Source organism: Hemitrygon akajei, chromosome 11, assembly GCF_048418815.1.
Source record: "Hemitrygon akajei chromosome 11, sHemAka1.3, whole genome shotgun sequence".
NCBI classification, from domain to species: Eukaryota; Metazoa; Chordata; class Chondrichthyes; order Myliobatiformes; family Dasyatidae; genus Hemitrygon; species Hemitrygon akajei.
Window position 1 is genome coordinate 137396721 of NC_133134.1, and position 23081 is coordinate 137419801.

The 23081-nt window shown below is 38.9% G+C and overlaps 1 protein-coding gene across 1 annotated transcript in view; it reads right to left on the bottom strand.

Annotated features, from left to right (window-relative positions):
• Nucleotides 1-23081, bottom strand: part of prex1 (phosphatidylinositol-3,4,5-trisphosphate-dependent Rac exchange factor 1) — a 201458-nt gene that overhangs the window by 67683 nt on the left and 110694 nt on the right. Inside the window, exons 12-18 of the mRNA XM_073061760.1 lie at nucleotides 22062-22162; nucleotides 12532-12635; nucleotides 12317-12366; nucleotides 10770-10845; nucleotides 8241-8313; nucleotides 7049-7191; nucleotides 1788-1880 (exon numbers count right to left, since the gene is read on the bottom strand). Of these exons, the coding sequence (XP_072917861.1) occupies nucleotides 1788-1880; nucleotides 7049-7191; nucleotides 8241-8313; nucleotides 10770-10845; nucleotides 12317-12366; nucleotides 12532-12635; nucleotides 22062-22162 (640 nt within the window). The remainder of the gene's footprint in view (nucleotides 1-1787; nucleotides 1881-7048; nucleotides 7192-8240; nucleotides 8314-10769; nucleotides 10846-12316; nucleotides 12367-12531; nucleotides 12636-22061; nucleotides 22163-23081) is intronic.

A 23081-nucleotide genomic window follows, 5' to 3' on the forward strand; every position in this document is an offset into this window, starting at 1 on the left:
GAGAATGAGAGGTGACCTAATAGAGGTGTATAAGATGATGAGCGCCATTGATCATGGGAACAGCCAGAGGATTTTCCCAGGGCTGAAATGGTTAACATGAGGGGGCATAGTTTTAAGGTGCTTGGAAATAGGTACCGAGGGGATGTCAAGGGTAAGTTTTTCACAGAGTGTGGTGGATGCGTGGAATGCACTGCCGGTGGCGGTGGTGGAAGCAGATACAATAGGGTCTTTTAAGAGCCTCTTAGATAGGTACATGGAGCTTAGAAAAATAGAGGGCTATGCACCAGGGAAATTCTCAGCAGATTCTAGAGCAGGTTACATGCTCAGCACAACATTGTGGGCTGAAGGGCCTGTAATGTGCTGTAGATTTCTATATTCTATATAGTGGAGGAAGAGTTAGGAGCATTATTGGGGAAGTCTTGGAACATGGACTGCTCTGCTTAGCCAAGGAAATGGCATGCATAGCTGGGGCCCACGCAATTGCCCTTGGCTACACCTCAACTCTGGATAAAGTGGAAGAGCCGAAGGCAAAATTGTTGAGGGTAAGGACCAGTTCTGCCAAACGAAGGAGAATGGTGATGGAGCAGAACTGATTAGTTCTTTTATTAGAAAGAAGCAAAGAACTTTTAAGATTGTCTTGATGGGGGGACAGAAATATGTAGAACATCCATGGTGAAAATGAGGCAGTGAAGGCCAGGGAATTGAAAGTTACTGAGGAGATCGAGAGTGTGAGAAATGTCGTGGATGTAGGCAGGAAAGGACTGAACAAAGGGGGATAGAATGGAGTCGAGGTTTAAGGACAAGTTCAGTGAGGCAGAAGGAAGCTGAGACATTGAGCCTACACAGACAGGCGATCAGGTTGATGGATCTTGGATAGAAAGTAGAAACAAGCCATGCAGAGTAAGGGAATTATGAATTTAGTGACAGTGGATGTAGATTGTGGGGCGGTGGGGTATCTCACTGAAACCTATTAAATATTAAAAGGCCAAGACAGAGTGAATGCAGAGGATATTTTTTATCATGGGTGAGTCCAGGACCAGAGGACACAGCCTCAGAATAGAGGGACTTCCAATTAGAACAAAGATGAGAAGGAATTTCTTCAGCCAGAGGATGGTGAATCGAATTCATTGCTGTGGATGGCTTTGGAGGCCAATGTGGAGAATTGGATTGAGAGAGATAATAAATCAGCCATGATGGACTTGCAGACTGATTCAATGGGCCAAGTGGTCTAATTCTGCTCTTATACTTTATGGTCTTAAAATCACCTACTTTGATATCTGATGTCTTATCCATTTCATCAGATGCTGAAAACCTTATCCACAATTGCACTATTTCCAGACCTGATAACTTCAGTGCTCCTGTAGTCAGATTCTATCGTCCATGAACTTGAACAATCCATTATTCTGGTTCCCACACCCTTACCCGAGCTATTACTTTACTCAAAGCATTGATGCTGACTGACCTAAATTGATCACCACTATCCTTCTGTCAATCTTCTGATTTGATTACTCAATTTCTTCCAAACTCTAAGCCTTACAATCACCCAAAAACCCAGTTTCTTAGTATTAATACATACCAATTTTGCTTCAACCTGTGGCCATGAGCTCAGTTCAGTGGAACCCAAGCCCTGCATCTTTTTTTTTAAGATGACAATATTTTAACAAAAGCTGCACTAGAAAGATTGAACTCAAGTATTTCATTCACCTTTCTGTTATACAGCAAATAACTGACATATATAACTTATTATTCTTAAATTCCAAAATGGCTGTCGAAAGATGAGTAATTACCTCAGCAGAAGAATCATTTTGCACAGATTTCACAACAATGGTCTTATTTTTCTCCTCAATTTCAAACCCATAGTCATCTTCTTCAGGAAAGATCTGTGGAAGATAAAATAACAGGTTTTCTATATGAAAACAAAAACATAAATTAAAATTAGATAGCCAAGAAACTTCCAGTATTAATTCTTGGTCATTGGCTTATTAATTGGCACATGCAACAAGCTGCAGTGAGAATGGGTTTTGCATGCAATCTATACAGATCACTTTATTATTCACAACATGCTAATCCATCATTCAAAGACAAATAAAATGCCTTTAAACAAGAGGACAACATGTAGAACTCTACAATCAAACTAGAAAATTTTAGCATTTATATTTGTAATCATGTTAAATGCCAAGGAGAAGATTACTCTCTGGTTTATATACAAAAATAATAATTATCAATCAGATCCAATTCATCTTGAAACTGAGCTTAAATACATTTTCTGCTGCACCTTTGAGCTGGGAAAGATGAAAAAGAGTCTTTAGAAATGAATGGAAAAGACAAACCAACCAGGGTGGCTCATGATTAAATAATCCATTGTTTTGATACTATTAACAACCAATGACAAACTTTGCAAACTTTTGATGTCCATGAAAAAATTCTACCCATTGCAAATTTTTAATATCTCTGACAGAACTACTTCCAAATTCCAAAAATACTGCACCTTCCAAGATAAAAAGCCTAAAGCAGACAACAATTGCACAAGTCAAGCACAGGGCAAAATCTCATAACACTTGAAAATTATTAACTCCCTTCTATACAGTTTAAACCATTAATATACAAATGATAGATAATTTTAAGTCTGGTACACTATGTGATGCTCAACCTTTGAAAAGTACTAAACCTGCCATTATCTGTTTAACCCTACAGTCCAGGGTAATCCTGATAAATGTCTACTTTTTGTAAAAAAAAAGTTACTTCATACTTATTTGCAAGACCTTTCTCAATGCTGACCATGTTTATTAAGCTTCTTGAGAGACTATAATATTTTCATATATGAAAGTCCTTCTTTGTCCATTTCAGAACTTAAAACATTCATTCAATAGCCAGACAAACTGACTGAAGAACATGATGGAAAAGCAGCATCCAAATTGAACAGAACAAGTCATGTAATTTTAATAAAAATTCCTACAATATGACATTTTGCAATTTTAATTTTCCTTGTTTTAATATAACTGACAATGAAAAAAATATATGGGCAACTAAACTGTGTTGGCCCTTGCATATCCCATGTGGGCTGGCGGGGGGATGGGGTGAGGATACCAGGGATCCACCAGGGATAGAGTCCCCCTGGTCCTCACCTATCACCCTACCAGCCTACAGATCCAACGCATAATCCTCCGTAACTTCCGCCACCTCCTACGTGATCCCACCACCAACCACATCTTCCCCTTCCCCCCCCCCACTCTCGGCTTTCCGCAGGGATCGCTCCCTACGCGGCTCCCTTGTCCATTCATCCCCCCATCCCTCCCCACGGACCTCCCTCCGGGCACTCATCCCTGCAAACAGAAGAAGTGCTACACCTGCCCCCACACTTCTTCCCTCACCACCATCCCAGGCCCCAGACAGTCCTTTCAGGTGAGGCACCACTTCACCTGCGAGTCAACTGGGGTGATATACTGTATCCGGTGCTCCCGATATGGCCATTTATACATTGGGGAGACCCGCCGCAGACTGGGAGACCGTTTCGCCGAACACCGGCGCTCGGTCCTCCAGCAGTGGTGGGGTCTCCCTGTGGCCACACACTTCAATTCCACAGACCACTCCCACTCCGACATGTCTGTCCATGGCCTCCTCTACCGTCAAGATGAGGCCACACGCAGGTCGATGGAGCAATACCTTATCTCCCGCCTGGGTAGCCTCCTTCCTGCCGGCATGAACATCCAACTCACTGACCTCCGTTGATACCCCTGCCCCCACTTACCCCCATCCCTATCTATTATTTTAGTCTGGTTCTCTTTCTCTCTCTTTTTCCCCCCTCACTATAATCTCTCCCCCCCAGCCCTACCTTTCTTTCTCTTTTATTTCCCATAATTCTCCACCTTCCCCCAGCCCATTTCCCTCCAGCCTATCACTTCCCAGCTCTCTACTTTATCCCTCCCCCCACTTCTTATCCCCCATCGACCATCCCATGTTACTTCACTCCTGATGAAGGGTTTCGGCCTGAAACATCGTTATTACCTCCTCCCATAGATGCTGTCTGGCCTGCTGAGTTCTGCCAGCATTTCGTGTTTTTTATTTATTTCCAGCATCTGCAGATTCACTCATGCTGCCTTTGAATTAATGGAAATAGTTGGAATATATCACTGTCATATGTAAGTGAGGATAGTGTATCTGCTCCAGAAATGCAGATAACATTTCAAATCGGATGTGCTTTTCATATTGAAATTCAAAACACTTCAGGTAACTAATTATATTACCAACTGGATATACATGTTTATATTTTCAATAGCTTTGAACAATTTCAAATTTGGCCACCCTGCAAAGTAAGTCTTAATGCTGTACACTTGATGTGAAGGCCAACAAATGTGAAAACAAAATGGCCTTTTCTAGGCCACTCCAATCCACACATAATCTGTTGAATGTAACATTGCAGCTGAACAATGAGAAAAAGCTTTGTAAGGTTATAAGGGGAAACCTTCTGGCACTGGATGATAAAGGATCAAAACAATATCAGGACGAGCACCTGTATGAAATTTTCATTGAAACTGTTTTAAGGATCTCCAGAATTTGTAAAGAATTATAAATAAATAATAAACTGGCCGATAAGAAAATGAGAAATTAAAATGTAATTCTTAAAAGTATGCCATCAATTACATTAATACAAGCATGATATTAGAACATTTCACTTTCCCTCGTCAAAAGCGCAAAATGGCATTTTCATCAGCATCAAATATCTGCCAGTCCTTTACTATCCAAACTTAAACTGTATTACCATGTTGGTTCATGAACGAAGGGTTTCATTTCTCAGCCTGATCCTAATAAACAAAAAAATCAACTGATTTACCACAAAGTGAACAGGAGCAGAGGGCCATCCAAAATTTCCCACCCTTGACACAAAAAGAACAAATGGTTATATCCATACAATCATCTAAGTTGAAAATGGTTCCTTTAGTACAGAGCAGGGATAAACCAGACCTCTCTCTAGCCTGTGTTCCACTTTCATTTTTTTTTGTAATTTTTTTATTGAAGTTCATCATCAAACAAACATTTCCATAAGATGTATTTCAGATATTGTACATATATATCACATAGTCATATAAGCCACAAATCTCCACATAATATTTATCTGAAGTATACACTTATAGAGAGGAAAGAAAGAACTCAATTTCACCCTTACCTATCAAGTTATTACTAGGAGACCAGTTGTATTTTTTAATTTAACATCTACTAGCTTAACACTTTTAGCTCACAATTATTTCCACACTCTTCAAATTAATTTATAAATCAGCAAGCTACAATCAAATTTCTATATTTATAATTTGGTCAACTGACTTAAATATTTCCATCCATAGGATGAAGACCATCTTGTTGAATTTTATTCTAACATTAGCTGTCATTGACATGCTAATACTTTGTGCTGTTTTTAAGAACATCCGTTCACTTTTGCACAACTACTTTTAAGTATGTCGCTCCAGGTTCTATCTGAGGACTAATGCATTATGAAGCACCAGCAATCCATGGCTAATCCAAAAGGCAAACATTATTGTTGAAATAACAACAAACATTGGAATATAAACATAGAGGTGTATAAGATGATGAAAGGCATTGATCGTGTGGATAGTCAGAGGCTTTTTCCCAGGGCTGAAATGGCTAGCACAAGAGGGCACAGGTTAAGGTGCTTGCAAGTAGATACGAGGAGATGTCAGGGATAAGTTGCTGTTTTTTTTAATGCAGAGTGGTGAGTGCGTGGAATGGGCTGCTGGCAACGGTGGTGGAGGCGGAAATGATAGGGTTTTTTTTAAGAGACTCCTGGATAGGTACATGGAGCTCAGAAAAACAGAGGGCTATGGGGAACCCCAGTAATTCTAAGGCAAGGACATGTTTGGCACAGCTTTGTGGGCTGAAGTACTATGCTGTAGGTTTTCTATGTTTCTGTGATTATCTCCGACTCAGCCAAGAAAACTAATTCCACTAAGCAATGCAGTCTGGCAACAAAGCGTATTTCCCAATGCAGCGGTGGTAAAGCTGGCTGACATACCACCAGTTACCTTACAACAAACTAAGACTGATCCGACAGGGAACGGTTCCAATGTTGCTTTTTGCAGTAGTCTCAGTTTCACAAAAGACCACAAATCCTGTCAAACACAGCTTATCTGCACTGATTTTATTAGCCTTCTTTGCATCATCTTATCCTGAAGGCACCAAATCTTTACCCTCATATAATGCAAAGTTTCTTATACTTTCAAATCCACCTAGATAAAGCAATTTGCTATAATTGGATTCACGATTACAAATAGCTAAAATCATTCCAAGGAGCTAACCAAATGGAAGAGTTAAATATAAGAAAATCCATTGCTTTAGGGCAAAATGTAGATGATAGTTGGGGTGGGGAAATCAAATTCTTCTTGCATAACTCCCAACATTTGAATCTAAGGGGGCACAAGTAATACTTCTCCTTGTGGCTTTGGTGCCAAAGCAGCATTGGATGTTTTAGGGTCAGGGGTAGGGTGTTACAGGTCAAACAAATAATCAAAAATATGCAAGAGAAAAGAAATAATTCATGATGCATACTAAATTAAAACTCAAGATGAATTGGAAAAGGTTTGAAACAAAAAATCAGATAAGCAGGCTAAACCTTGCGAGCCATTCCCATAATTGTAGAAAGTGATCAGAATCAGGTTTATTATCACCAGCATGTGACGTGAAATTTGTTAACTTAGTAGCAGTTCAATGCAATACACAATCTAGCAGAGAGAAAAAAAACATAATAATAAATAAATCAATTACATATATTGAACAGATTTTTTTTAAATGTGCAAAAAAACAAACACTGTATATTAAAAAAAAAGTGAAGTAGTGTCCAAAGTTGTATGAACTTGTAAAGTTCATACAACCACAAATAAAGCAGGAAGTATTTACAGGTTAACCTCCTAAACAATCACTTAATCAATCTATGCAAAGAATTTTGTTCAATTGTTTCCAATCCATCATCTGCAATATTTGGATAGCAGAATGGAAAATTCTCCCACATATAATCAAAAACAATCATTTATCTTCTTACCAGAAGGGATTTAGCAAGTATGTTTTCAACCAATCTGAAGTCATTGCGCAGCTGTTTGTTTTTGGAGCTGGTCCCTTCCATTTCTTCATCAGGATAAAAGCGAAAAAACTGGGACTCATCCTTAAATTCACTTTTCTCTAACACTATTGGAATGAAAAATTAAAACTGAATATTAATAATGCAGTGGAAATAATTAGCAGACTTCAGCACTTCAAATTATCACTACAAAGCTTAAAATTCCAATTCAGATTTTAATAAAACTCAAAAATTCACCTTAACAAGTTTTGTCTGTATATAATCAAGAACAGCAATAAAATTATACTTTGATTAAAAAAAAACTAACTATAAGTTAAACAGAGGACACAAGTCTTTTAGTCCAGTTCAAAACATGAAAATAATATTCTCCCCTGACTCAATGTCTGAACTAATCCCTATATGGACAACTATCAAATATGAAATAAGATTTCAACAAAAAAAATGTAAAGATACTTGCTGATGGAAGCATCAATTAACTAGGCAACATTATCTTGAGAAGGGTTTGAAGTACACAGTTCTATCCCATGAGGATTGACCCAAACTAAGAATTGTCATCCTTTAGTCACAGGTCTAAAACCTAGGATAATCAATGATAGGATATTTTCCATTTAGCTACAAACTGTCAAAGTGAAAGCAGTTTGTCATCACCTTTTCAAAAACCATGAGGAATGAGTAATAAATGCTAGCCTTGCTGCAAAACTCATTATCTCTTAAATGAAAATATTATTACAAAGAATTATCAATATTTATTATTTATCGTGGTTTTGAATTCTCAACTAAACCAGGGAAGAGGATTTCAGTGCAACTTCTCAAAGCACAATTTCTCATGTGTTCCTAGCTAAATGCTTAAATTAAACAGGTTTGCTAGCCACTTTTAAGTGGAAGAGCATAAGGATATGACACAAACCACTTTGCCCACATCCCACCGTACTCACAGGCAACAAATAGAGAACTCTACATTGAAGTGACGTGATCCAAGTATTTGATGGGGAGTAGGGGGAGGGATGGTGTTAATTATAAAATATAAAGTCCCCAAAAAGAACAAAGAGAACTGTGAGACACTCCGACACATGACTGTCAAGTTAATTATGATGAACTCTCATTCACACTGAAAACACATTTGTTGAAAAATTCCTTTGTTTCTTTGATTGATTACCGTGATGCATGAAGCCATTATTACACAATCCAACACCGAGCGTGACCGCTTCCTCTCTAGTCTGGCAGTCGCCCTAGCAACAAAATGACATTTTTATATCCAAAGAGATTTCTTTTTAAACCAACAGTTTGCAACTGCAAATCTAAGTTGAACAAGTGCACTCGCTTCATTGTAAAGAATAATCTTACAAGATTACAAAGATCTGTGCTGTTGCGTTGAAACAGTAAATGCAGTACTTTGTTAGTGTTTATTGTGACTGTTCTGTTGAAACAGTACTCAGACTATGCTTACATACAGTAGAAGGCAGAAGGACAAAGAAATGCATCTGGAAGCAATTATCTAAAGTTCAAATACAACCATGATACTTGCCATAAACAAATGATTTCAAACAGCTGACTTACATTTTGGATGCTGATGCAAAGTTTATTTTTGAACAGTAGTACCTAGAATTATCCACAAGTAGTCCTTCTCTTGGACACAAGGTCATTACGAAATTGTATGAAATGAAAGATACACTGGCAGTTTACAGGTTAATTGTAGAATGAAGTCCAAGAATACGTTCTGGCTGAGTAATTGAAATCACTAAGATATCCCAAAGCTTCTAAAAACTGATCATTAACTTTGAGCAATGAACTTCACAGGATTCCTATAACTTGAGAATGTCACAAAAGATGGTGTTTTTAGATTGCTGCTTCAGTTGTGACATACCTTCTAAAAGATAGTGCAGAACTAGATTATATCTGACACCATCTCTTTTGCACAACGATTACAAATAACATAAATACTCTGTAAAACAGCAGCCAAAAATACAACTGAGTGTGCTGCTATGTGGTTAAGCTAAAGTTCACTTATTCCCCAAGTAGACAGTATGTGGTGAAGCCTTCATGTGTGCAGATGCTTCGGCTCATCTAGGACTAAGTAAAAGTTAATAGCCTATTGAAAGAAATTTAAATGCAGAAACATGTTAGCAAGGGCTTGCGATGTTGTTTCACGTTTCCAGATGCAAGTCATTCCACTGGCAGCTCCTGACCAGAAGAGACGAGATGAAAATGTCCAGTTATTCTGGACTCCCCAGAAACTTTAATTCAGTTTATAATAATGGCTCTACTTTCCCATTCTTTATGGAGCAACCAAATGACCAACCTGTGTGAAGTTTGAAAGATAAAGATTTCTAACACATATAACTACCAGTAGGCACTCTAAGGACGCCATGGTGGTACAGCAGTTAGCGCAACACTATTACAGCTCAGGGCACTCCAGAGTTCGGAGACCAATTCCTAAAGTAGTCTCTGTATGTCTTCCTCATGGAATGCGTGGGTTTTCTCCAGGATCTCTGGTTTCCTCCTACAGTCCAAAGATGTGTTGGGTAGAATAATTGGTAAATTGTCCCGTGATTAGGTTAGAGTTAATTGGGAGTTGCTGGGGCTACATGGCTCAAAGGGCAGGAAGGGCCTACGGGTGGATGGATAAGTTAATAAATAAAGCTCTGAGGTCAGACTGGTAACAGGAAAAGTAAACGTACACCAGCCTTGAACTTTTCCTACTTCTAGCAAAGTGAAGTAGTGGCACCAAGTTAGAGCCATGAACTGTCCTGAAAGTATTGCATACTGGCGGTTTTCAGAATACATTCACATGTAGGACGGATCACTAAATTATAGGGAATTATGATGCCACAAAAATGCAAGGAAACAGGCAGTTCATCGGGTCATTTTTGGAGGTAATTTCCTTGCATCTATCCAGTATTTGCCTCCGCCCTACCACAATGATGTTAGCCAGCTGCTAACCATCAAGTTATTGCATCGGAACATTGACAGAAGCTTTGCAGAGGAGCTGCCACTTGACAGCAAACGGAAGAACAAAATTAATTCCTCCAACAAACAACAATGCCTCTACCTCAGTGTAAACAGCAAAACTGCTTATACAGGAATAAGGGCAAGTGTCTTTAAACTTACATTAGCAGTAAAAAACTGCATTGGTAATCACTGAATTTCCTTCTTTCAATTTGGAAAGCCTGAGCAGCCGAGGATCGTGCCTGCTGGAGTTTAGTGGAGTGCATGGAAGCAAAGGACCCTGAGGGTTCTTAACAGTATGGGCAGGGAGAGCTTGCTTCTGTGGTGTTAGGGAGCTTAAGTCAGTGTTAACTGTTTAAAAACATGGTCAACTATATAAAACAGGGATGAGACAATTTTTTTTCTTGAGGGTTACACATCTTTGGACTCTCAAAGGACAGTGAGAACAGACTTTGAATATTTTCATGGCCAGGATAAGTTCTTTGATATGCAAAGGGGACAAAGGTTACCAGAGGGAGACAGAAACTTAATTAGCCATGAATTTGAAATTGGGATTTGAATCCAGTTTCAAATTCATACACAGCTCAAAATATTTTCAGACTTCTTCACTGTATTTCCAGTGCAGGGGTGATCTCTCATCTTTCAGCAGCTGGTATTTATTTCAAGATTTTAAAGTAGAAAGAAAAAGATTATGACAAGTGTGAATAAAACACTTATTGTTATCTGAACTATTTCTTACCTGTACTAGAAGCCAATCAATCAACTTGCTTGCCGGCACCACAGATTTGTATGTTTTCAAATGGTGATCTCTGTCTCTACATTTAATAACACAATTTTATTTGCAAACATTGGCAATGCAGTTGAAATCATTAAAATTAATTCAAAAGTTTAAGAACTCATTTTGTACAGGGTACAACTATACACTTCATATCAACATAACAAAACAAGCACTTCAGAACTTAATAGCAAATATCACTAAATATACTAATTGAATGGGTTGCTCTGTCAATAAAAGATCAAGTTCACAAGTGACCCAAAATCCTCAGTCCTGTAAATCTCTATGTGGTTTTCATGCTTGCAAAAAGGTCTATCCTAACCTACCCTAAGCATTAGATCTAATCTACAAGAACCTTTCTGGGAACTTGAACAGTACTCAAAGTGCAGAGCCATCACTGTTAAATCTCCCAATTTCCCAAAAGGTCAAAATAAAAGTTTGCTTTTAATGGAAAGAAAGTTAAAGAGGTAATGGCCAATAATGCACCAGTAATAGACATCTCTTCCATCTTCAACAATTGGTGAAGAGTGTTCACAACCTATAATGCTTTAAATGTAAACAGACAGTGCACATTACTTGGTCTTGGGTGCCCCTTCTCCACTCAGTCCTGATTAATTATGCCATTACTTTAATTAGGATTAATAACAGATGTGTTCTCCAAAACTGCTCCAACACTTTGAACAAAGTATTTTAAAATGAATGCTTAATAAAGAATCAAACTTCAGGTGTAAATTGGATAGGAAATTTGATACACTGCTTTAGATAAAATCGTGAGCAAAATTAGTTTTATAAACTGCAGAAGAACACTAAGTAGTGCAATTTTAACAAGAAAGATAGATAGCACAGTGTATTAAGTAGCTCAAATAATGTATGACTGCTTGCAAAGCACCAAAGAGTCAGACAGTATCTGTAGAAGGAAGTGGATAGTTGACTCTTCCAGTTGATAATCTTCGCCTGGACTGAAAGAACAGAGCAGAGTCAGCCAGAATAATCAGAGGTGAGAGGGAAGGGTGAGACAAAACCTGGGAAGTCATAAGTGGGTCCGGGGTGCATAGGAACTGATTGACAGGACAGATCATACCCTCCTCACTTGGACCCACATATAGCTTGTCAGCACTTTTCCAACCCACCTCTCAACCTCTGTATATTGGCCATCTCCCCTCTATTCCTTCAATCCAGAAAAAGATGCTGCCTGAAGTGTCGAGTTCCTCATCCAGCTCATTTTTTCCCTGCAAATTCCAGTGTGTGCAATCTCATGTGTGACAATGCATCATGAAGCTACATGAAAACTGTCAAAATTGGAAATTAATGTAGATGTCATAAAGAAATGGGACAAGTTATTTTGCAATAGATTTAAACAGATTTATGAAATTGGGGAAAAAAACAAGATCCTAAAAACTCTATTTGAAATGCTTTGTCAGCCAGATGTTGGAAAGCCATTCCTTTATAAAGATGGCCTTATTGTTTACTCAACCTTATCCCTCTACCAAATTTTTAAAAATACAACTCACTTTACCACTGGCGTGAAGAGACAGTGTAATCGACAGTACAACCTTATGCCCTGTCAAGAGGAAAACAAGAATCATGAAACACTTTAGTCCGTACCCTTCATTCAAGTTAAGCCAGTCAGCCAATTCCTTGTGTCACTCTTCATCTCGCGTGCAATCAGAATTGGCTAAGAAAATCAAACTGAACAGAATGCTTTCTGTGTAATGAAGAACAGTACCTTAGATAAAATATCTTCCATCTCACTTCGGGCTTTGTAGGTTCCGTCGTCATACCGAAACCTGTAGAGCACCATTTCATTTTTGAAATGGTGTTTATCTGAAACTGAAGCATAAAAGTATCCATTAGAGAAGCCAGGACTAGGATACTGTCTTCAACTTATTCATCCCAAAATAGCTTTCAATTTTACTAAGACTCCTAAGTTCTTGGAAGTACTAAACAGACCTGACCAATGCAAACTTTGCCATTCCCAAGTAAACGTCTAGAAATTCTAACTTGACAACATGCTGAGGTGAGAGGTGATGGTTTTTTAACTGGACCAATAAGGAGGCTGCTTACCACACAGGTAATTGGAGTTCTAAGAGATTAATGAAGGATGCTCAAAGCAACTGCGCAGGTTGACTCTGTGGTTAAGAAGGCATACGGTGTATTGGCCTTCATCAATCGTGGAATTGAATTTAGGAGCCAAGAGGTAATGTTGCAGCCATATAGGATCCTGGTCAGTCCCCACTTGGAGTACTGTGCTCAGTTCTGGTCGCCTCACTACAGGAAGGATGTGGAAACCATAGAAAGAGTGCAAAGGAAATTTACAAGGATGTTGCCTAGATTGGGGAGCATCCATTATGAGACTAGGATTAATGAACTCGGCCTTTACTCCTTGGAGAATGAGAGGCGACCTGTTAGAGGTGTATAAGATGATGAGAGGCATTGATCGTGTGGATAGTCAGAGGCTTTTTCCCAGGGCTTAAATGGTTGCCACAAGAGGACCCAGGTTAAAGGTGCTGGGGAGCAGGTACAGAGGAGATGTCAAGGGTAAATTTTTACCCTTGAGTGCTGAGTGCATGGAATGGGCTGCCAGCAATGGTGGTGGTGGCAGATACGATAGGGTCTTTTAAGAGACTTTTGGATAGGTACATGGAACTTAGAAAAATAGAGGGTTATGCGTAAGCCTAGTAATTTCTAATGTAAGGACATGCTCGGCAAAACTTTGTGGGCCGAAGGGCCTGTCTTGTGCTGTAGGTTTTCAATGTTTCTATGAGCCAAGGATACATGCACCCACAGATTAAAATGAACCGGCCAAGCACAATGTTTCATTTCTAGAGGAACAGGGTTAAAAGCAGAAGTTTGTTAAACTTCTATGGAAGCTTGGTTAAACCACATTTGGAACATTGTGTAAAATGCTGGTCAGCATATAAGGTGCAAGATTTAGAAGAACTAGGTGGTGCAGTAAGCCTTCAAAAAAAAAAGCAGAAGTATAAAACAGAGAACTGACTCAGGCTGAGATTTTTCACTCTGAAAAGCAGAAGACTGGTGCTGAACTGTTCAAGATTTCTGAAATATTATGGAAAGGGTTGAAAATGATAAAGAAGATAATTTTGCCATTTATGGGGGGGGGGGGGTCCAAAATGAGTGATCATTAACTCAAGAGGTAGATATTGATAAATCCAATGGGAACTCAGGAAAAACTACTCATTCGAGGAGTGAAAACAGTATTTTTCACATTGCCCCATGAGCAATTGAGGAGAAAAGCATATACACAAAGTAGGAGCAAAGAAAGCATATGAAATAATGGGACTTGGTGCTGGTTTGGTTTTGACTGTGTTAGATATAGTTTGCGTCAAACCTAAAATCCTGAAATGACCAGTTTATCTCGATGTTATTTCAAAATATGCTCCATATTCAGAAGCATATCACCCAGAATAGTTACACCAACATTTTCATAAGATTAATTCATCCCCCTAATTTAACATTAAAATGTCATCTGTTGTAATTTTGTCACAATCTTAAACATTCAGAGAATACTGAAAGACTGCAACTAGCATCTGTGTAATAGCCTTTAAAAGCCTTTAAGATATACAGCAGTTTTATGGGACTAAGGCAATAGAAATTTGCAGCTCAGTCCTTCACATTAACATTTGATCCAGCATTAACTCCCAATTTTAAATCTGAGTTTGGTAGATAATTGTTAACTGGAAGTATTAGGTGCATCCACGATCCATGCTTGTTCAGGTTCAGCTCACAAATCAGCCTGACCTCAATGAAGACCACATTAGGCTTTTAGGACAAAACAGCTGACTCCTGTTCGCTTACAACCACATGAATAAAGATCTTCCTTCACGCAGAGATGCACGATCCCAAATTAACTCGGATATATTACAGCATTTTGCAACTGTAACCTGGAGATTCATAAGGAGCTGCAGGCTAAAAAAACCCAATTAAAATTGCACTTCATAATCTGCAATCTGTGGGCGTTCATCTCTCATTCTACTGTTAAAATCAAGCCAGGAACATGACTCAATAAGGAGCAGAGGAAAATACATCAGGAGCACAATCATTGAAAACCATCACACGAACCATTACCAAGCAGAAACACATGCGAAGGAAGGCTAGCACAACTGCACTGCTTTGAAACTCGGTTTTAGGGCCCAAATATAGACAAAGGCACCAAAGGTGTATACACAGAAAATTCACAAACACCTTTGTGACACCAGGAACACATGGTGCAATGTGACAAGGTCTACCAACCGGATCCAATTACAAATCCATCCTACACATCAATGACAGCAATGCCCCCCTTCCTCATAGGCTGAATGCCTTCCATGCACGATTTGGCTGACTGAATGATGTAGCATCGAGGAAAGCCCTCTGAGGAACAGATGCCCTCTCAGGCCGCAGCCGGGGTAAGGACGATCCAGGATAAATCATGCAAAGCTGTGGGGCTGGACAACCTACCTGGTAAAGTACTGAGGGACTGTGCGGCCCAGCTAACAGAAGTCTTAACAGACATCCCTAATATCTCTTTGAAGCAGTCCACTGTCCCTGCAGGCTTCAGGCAGACACCATCAAGAGCATGATGGTAACTGGCCTAAACAATTACCATCCAGTGGCACTGACTTCAACAATCAGAAAGTGCTTTCAGCAGCTGGCAATGGATTGTATAAAATCCCTCCTTCCAGCTACATCGGACCCTTTCCAGCTCACCTATTGTTCAAACCGGTCCACTGATCATGTCATAGCCTAAGCTTTCCACTCCACCCAGTCTCACTTAGAAAATGATGTCTCATACGCCAGGATGTTGTTCATCAACTTCAGCTCGGCATTTAACATGATCATCCATCAGAGACTGGAGCATAAATTGCCCTCATTGGGACTCAACACCCCTTTCCGTAACTGGATCGTGAGCATCTTGGCAGAAAGACCCCAGTCAATTCCATTTGGCAGCAACATCACCAGTTCCAACATGCTGAGATATGGTGTTCCCCAGGGATCTGTACTCATCCCACTGCTGTTCAAGCTGCTGATTCATGAATACACTTCCAGACCCAGCTCAAACCACTTCAACTTCACTAATGACATTAGAGGTTGGCCTCATCAGTCCACAATGCTGTGCCAAAAATGTACTTTAGAAATTACCTCGGGTTACCATAGCCCCTTATCTTTCTAAGCTCCATGTAGCTATTCAGGAGCCTCTTAAAAGACCCTATTGTATCCACCTCCACCACCGTCGCCGGCAGCCCATTCCATGCACTCACCACTCTCTGCATAAAAAATTTACCCAACATCTCCTCTAACTACTTCCAAGCACCTTAAAACCGCATTCCCTCGTGTTAGCCATTTTAGCCCTGGGAAAAAGCCTCTGACTATCCACATGATCAATGCTTCTCATCATCTTATACACCTCTATTAAGTCACCTCTCAACCTCCAAGGAGAAAAGGCCAAGTTCACTCAACCTATTCTCATAAGGCATGCTCCCCAATCCAGGCAACATCCTTGTAAATCTCCTCTGCGCCCTTTCTATAGTTTCCATATCCTTCCTGTAGTGAGGTGACCAGAACTGAGCACAGTGCTCCAAGTGGGTCTGACCAGAGTCCTATATAGCTGCAACATTACCTCTAAGCTCTTGAACTCAATCTCACGATCGATGAAAGCCAATGCACCGCATGCCTTCTTAACCACAGGGTCAACCTGTGCAGCAGTCTTGAGTGTCCTATGGACCCGGACCCCAAGATCCCTCTGATCCCCCACACTGCCAAGAGTCTTACCATTAATGATATATTCTGCCATCATATTTGACCTACCAAAATGAACCACCTCACATTTATCTGGGTTGAACTCCATCTGCCATTTCTCAGCCCTGTTTTGCATCCTATCAATGTTTCGCTGTAAACTCTGACAGCCCTCCACACTATCCACAATACCCTCAACACCTTTGTGTCATCAGTTAATTTACTAACCCATCCCTCCACTTCCTCTTCCAAGTCACAAACAGAAGGGGTCACAGAACAGATCCCTGAGGCACACCATTGGTGACTGACCTCCATGAAGAATATGACACGTCTACAACTACTCTTTGCCTTCTGTGAGCAAGCCATTTCTGGATCCACAGAACAATGTCCCCTTGGATCCCATGCTTTCTTACTTTCTCAATAAGCCTTGCATGGGGTACCTTATCAAATACCTTGCTGAAATCCATATAAACTACATCTACTACTCTGCCTTTATCAATGTGTTTAGTCACATCCTCAAAAAGTTCAATCAGGGTCGTAAGGCACAACCTGCCTTTGACAAAGCCATGCTGACTGTTCCTAATCACATTATGCCTCTCCAGATGTTCATAAATCCTGTCTCTCAGGATCTTCTCCATCAACTTACTAACCACTGAAGTAAGACTCGATGGTCTATAATTTCCTGGGCTACCTCTACCCCCTTTGTGTCAATTCTTTGCAATTTAGATCAAAATAAGCAAAATATGAAATGTATGCTGTAGTGTTATGTTGAAAGCTGGAATGGAAGAAGTATGTCAAATCTACCACAAGATGCCTGAAGAAGATACAGAAAACAAAAGAGTTGCTGAAATGTTCGAAGAATTAAATTGCTGAATCAAGTAACATTTTTGACAAAAATCTACACACTTAATATAAGGAGAATGCACAAGACTATGAGCTCCTATTTATCTGCTTTCAAGGACGATTTTATATTGTTAAATCCAATTAAATTTCAAGGTGGCTAACTCCAAATTGTTGTTGATTGGAAAACTACAGTGAAAGATATGACAATCAACAAGTTGCTAACATTTAAAGCTTTATTAAAGTTTACAGCAAATACATACACCTAAGGACAAAAACAAAAACAGAAAAGGTAGAGAAGTTAAAGATAAAGACTTAGAAAATAAAAGAGAATAGTGTAAAAGTTTGGAAATTTTTTCACTACTCTAAAGGCATAAAGATAAGGAAAGCAAAATTGAAGAGCAGAGGCTAGATGCAAAGGAGGTGCAGAGCTTCTGAGACTACATATAAGGTAGAAGGTAAGTTAATGTAGATCCCTTACACTGGAGAAATTATACTGATAAAGCATTGCAGAGAAATTAAACATGTCTTGTGCAGTCTTCATGAAAGTTAAACGGATCTTTTTATTTTTGATTTCAAGCTTGCAACTAGTAGAATGGATAAAGAGAAACCAGTTATTTGGTTTATTTAGGATTAAAGAGGTCTTTAATGAGATGCCACATAGAGATTACAGAACCAATTTGCAACATACTGCTTTGGATATAAACTACTAGAGTGGATTAACAATCAAGAAGCAGTTGGAAAAGATGGGTCGTTTTCAAGTTGGAAGACTCTGACAAGTAGAGTGCCAAAGAGATTTGTGCCAAGCCCTGAAATTCACAATCTACTTCAATGAAATTTGATGAAAAGATTAGGCTAAGGGATCCAAGTTTCCTGATATTACGAAATCAATGATAGTGTAGACTGTGAAGTAGTTACAGGAGGCTAAGTGAATTAATGAGTGCATTGCAGGTGGAATTTTCAAAAATATGTTAATATTATCCACTTAAGTTACAAAACTTACAAAGTTTAAAATGGAGTTTAAAGTGTTGTGTTCAGAAGGACCTGGTGGAATTTTACACAAAACGACTCAGAGTTAATATACTGGCATAGTAAGGAGTCGGGAAGGCAAATAATACCTTGGCCTTTAAGTTTAAGGAGTATTGAGATACAAAGTAGAAGTATATAGCCCCAATTATACAGGGCCTGGTGAGATCACATCTACCTCCCCAGTGATGCATACAGTGAAGGTTCAGTAGATTAACTTCTGTTTGTCATACAAGGAGAGAATACACAAACCTATTCTCCCAAATTTCAAAAAACAAGTATAGAACTTTCAAGGCATTCAAAATCCTTAACAGCTTTACAGAGTGGATGCAGGGATATTCCCCTGATTAAGGTATCTAGACTCTGAAAATGCCACTAGAAGACAGCCAGAGCCAAATAGCTCTTTTCTGTGCTGTACTCGTTCAATGAAAACAAAAGGCCCACCATTCAGGACAGAGGCAGGAAGAAATAACCTCAGCCACAGGCACTTGAACCTTGGAAGTGATCTGCCCGAGGCAGCTCAGAGGCTCACCCACCAAGCATACCCAAAGTGCAAATCTGAAGACTTTGATATCACTTGAGTCTAAAGTTGGTGTCAACACAGAAAATTGACACTAGTATAAAAGATGAACTATTATCTTATTGAGTAGTAGAGTTGGCTTGAGCAGATGACTGACCGACTCATGATACTCTAAAGTTTCATGCTCCCAAGGCCAGAAATGAAAATTCTCACTGATGAATGCACAATGTCTTATTCTCAGGAAAAAAAGCAGTCACTGACTGCATGCTGCAAGATGTGGACCATGCTTTTGTGTGGATGGTTAAGTGGCCTGTAACATAGGTGACAAAATGACCAGCTCTTCAAAAGAGTATCTAGTTCCTCCAGAAACAAGTTCCCAATGTATGCAGTATTGGAAAGCCACTTAAATATGACTGCACAAGCAAGCAGAGTTGGTATCCAACATCCACATGCGAACACCCACAAGTCGGGAATGCAAAGGACTTATCTACAATTGTCAGATGAATGGAATCCCAACACAGGCAGCTCAACAGAACTGCATTTAAAGTAATCCCTTTCTTAGGCATGCACCACCTCATTTATAAGGGAATTTTAGATCTAGAAACAAATGCTTACCTTGACACCAATGTTTAGTTTGCAGTTGATTTAATTCTATTATTTTATCATGGGTTCTGGAACTAAAGTCTAATTTCAATACTTTTGAGTGGGCTCCACTATTGCACACTTTTACTGCCAAGTTCAGGCTTTAAGTTTGTCCCAGCAGCTCCATTAATAAATTATTACCATCATGTATTATTAACTTGTCCTTTGTTTCTGCTGCTGCAGAAATTCAATATCTGAAGGAGACGAGTGTGTAATAATTCAGAACATCTGGGAGATGGCCATGGCAAAATATTCAACTTGTAACTCTTCTCCGCATTAAACTAAGCTCCAAGTTACTGTTAATATCTCAACTGGATCAACACTCACCCGTTCCATCAGTCTGTGGGATTTGAGCTGGCTCAATCTCACCAGACTCTTGTCCACAATTGAAGATCCAAATGAATTTTTTTTTTTGCTACACAGTTTGACATTTAGGGAGAATGAAGGTTTAAACTCATTTGAACAGCACATAATTACCAACGCTACAGTTTTAGAAAAGAGATCATTAAAACTCGGTTCAGAAGGCAGTCATTTCGTACACAAGCGTGGGAAGATAGATTAACAATGGCTGAAAAGAAAAGGTCAAATCGGTTGGAATATATGAGATACTTGAGAGGGGAGGTAAAGAAAATCATAGAAGAGTTGTGGATATCTGGAGGGGACCGTTTCAAATGGTGGCAGAAGCAGACACTGTGTTTCAATGAGCATCTGAACAGCCCAAACCAACAAGACCACCAGAGCCCAAGAAAAGAAAGTGGGAGCAACTCAGCGAGCTCCATTTTTGGCTCATGTGATCTGAATGTATCTGCACCAGAAATAATGTTTCCACTGTGGATTTTAGCACAAATCAGACAACCAGCTTCCAAATTTAAAAAAAAAATATTTAGCTCATTCATAGTAATCACATCAATAACATTTGAGACAGAACTAATCATTGCTTTTAAATAGAGGTCATCCAAAAACAGATCCAATAATATGAGCAGTACAAAACTACCTACTTACTTACTCCAGTGTGGTGCTGATGCTCTGTAAATGAATTTGTACACAACTTTCCGAAAAGGTGTCTGTTATAGCTGTTATTGTTGATGACCTTCAAGCAATATTTCTGAACAAAACTTTCTGGTCATAATAATGATTACATTTCTATTTATAAGAGTTTGCTCAGCACGAATTGACAGTTGTTTGTCTAACAGTGATTATTTGGCACAAATATCTCACTTTTTGGTAAGCACTGCGGAATGTCCTGAGTTTGTGAAAACTGTTGTTTCAGTGCCCATTTCTTTTGCAATTTTGAAAATCTCTTTCAAGTAATTCATCAACAATTTCAACCTGAAAATTGCATTTCCATTTCCAATATGAGTCTCCAGCAAAACGTAAAACGCATCACTTCAAAATTTAAAGCAGAGAACTACTTTTAACAAGGCTACCATGCTTATTAGCAATTGTTGGACAATATCACTCCATGAAACTGTAAACTAAATGGTTAAAATAAAGCTGACATTTCACAAATTAGAAATGTGATGACTGATCATGAGTATAGGTGAGAAATCCTCGATACTCCTTGACTAACCTAGTTTAATTTTTCAATCTTCACATTGCTACCTGCAAAATATGCACTTGCTGCTCAAAAATAGCTACATGTGTATGATGTACCAATCAGATTCTGTTTCAAATCTCAGAGTCATTGGCTTTTAAATAGCTTTTCAAATCAATGGGAAATAATATTAAGTGGGAAGAAGAGTGTAAAATAGATGGGCAATTATACAAGTTAATTTTCTAGCAAGTTAAAAATGATACCATATTGCCAAAGTGCTCCTGTCATGTGATCCTGCAATACATAAAGATAATCACTGAGGGAAGAGAAGGATAATTTCAATATTCCATATGCACAACATGCAAGTCGCTGTTTTCTGCACTGAGGAATAAATGGTGTTCTACATGGCACAAACACCAGAATTACACTCCACAAGTCAATGCATTGTGACCAGAGTTACCTCTCTGCAATACAGTGCATGGTCGTAAGACCATAAGGCATAACAACAAATTAGGCCACTCGGCCCATCAAGTCTGCTCCGCCATTCTATCATTCTTGATTTTATTATCCCTCTCAACCCCATTCTCCTGTCTTCTCTCCTGAAGCTTTGACACCCTTACTAATCAAGAACCTATCAACCTCCACTTTAATATACCCAATGACTTTGCCTCCAAATCTCTCTGTGCCATTAAATTCCACAGATCTACCACTCTCTGGCTAAAGAAGCTCCTCATCACAGTTCTGACTTGCAAATCATGCAGAACATAATCTATAAGTATTCTATAACAAACTAAGAGAAGTTGACAACTGGCTTCATCTTTAGGTGGAGCACTGTTCGTGACAGTTGCCAGAAAATATATTCATTCATGGTTCATCATATTGACAGCTGCTTCAGACCTAGAAGGAAGAAAGAAATGATTCCCTCTATGGTGCAGTTCTGGGATCGCCTGAATATACTCACCATGATGAATAATGCCATTCTCAAGCAAAGCTTGACCCAGATTCACTCCTTCCTCAGCTTTACTGATCTCCCCTATCTCCATCAGCCAGGAAACAAACTCACTGCAAACAGAACATTACGCAGAAATATCATTCAGGATACACCACAAAGCGGTGATAATTAATAGTCTAATTAGCATTGTTTGAGATTTTTAAAGTGCAAAAATTTAGTCTGAATCTTAATCTGAATAGAACCAGCACAGAAAAAAATACCTTCAGAAAGCTCAAACACATAACAAATATCCATCAACCAATTAAAACATCAAATGATAATTTATTATTCTTTAAAATAAAGTATCCTTAACTAAATGGCAAACTGTTATAAATATATGAAGCAAGATTTTTGTATTAAGATGCATGCTCATTCCCTAGTACTCGTTGTCATCTAAAGAACACAAATCCAAGAGTTACTTTGGCACAGTTCATAAGCTCCAATAAGAGCCTAATTCTCAAACCAGACTTCTTCAAGACTGAATTTTATTAGAAGCCAGGCAACAGCCTTTTCAAAAACAAGAACGAAATTAGTATTTAATTTACTCAAATATCATGCAAATATACCCAGCTGCCAGGAATCAACAAGAATTCAGTAACAAAATTGACTTTTTGTTCTAATCTTATTCCTTCTTGTGAATGCTGCTTATTTTATGCTATTTGCCTATAGTACAGCTGTACGCATGTTTTTCATTGCATCTGTGCATACATGCAATTGGCATAGACAAGAAGTACAATTTTGACTTTGCGGATTGTTTAACATACTGCTGTTACTTTTGGAAGGAGGAGCAGCTTGCATTCTTGTGTAGGTGAAGAACTGAAACCCATATCTATATTTTCATCGCTCTTATGCAAGAGATTATAAATTTATCAATATGCAAGGATATCAGCTACATAACACTACTAATTTGCTTTAGTAGTATTGGCTAACTTATTCTTTGAACATTTTATAAAATAAAATTTAAAGACAGGCCTTAACTAGCAGTACTAT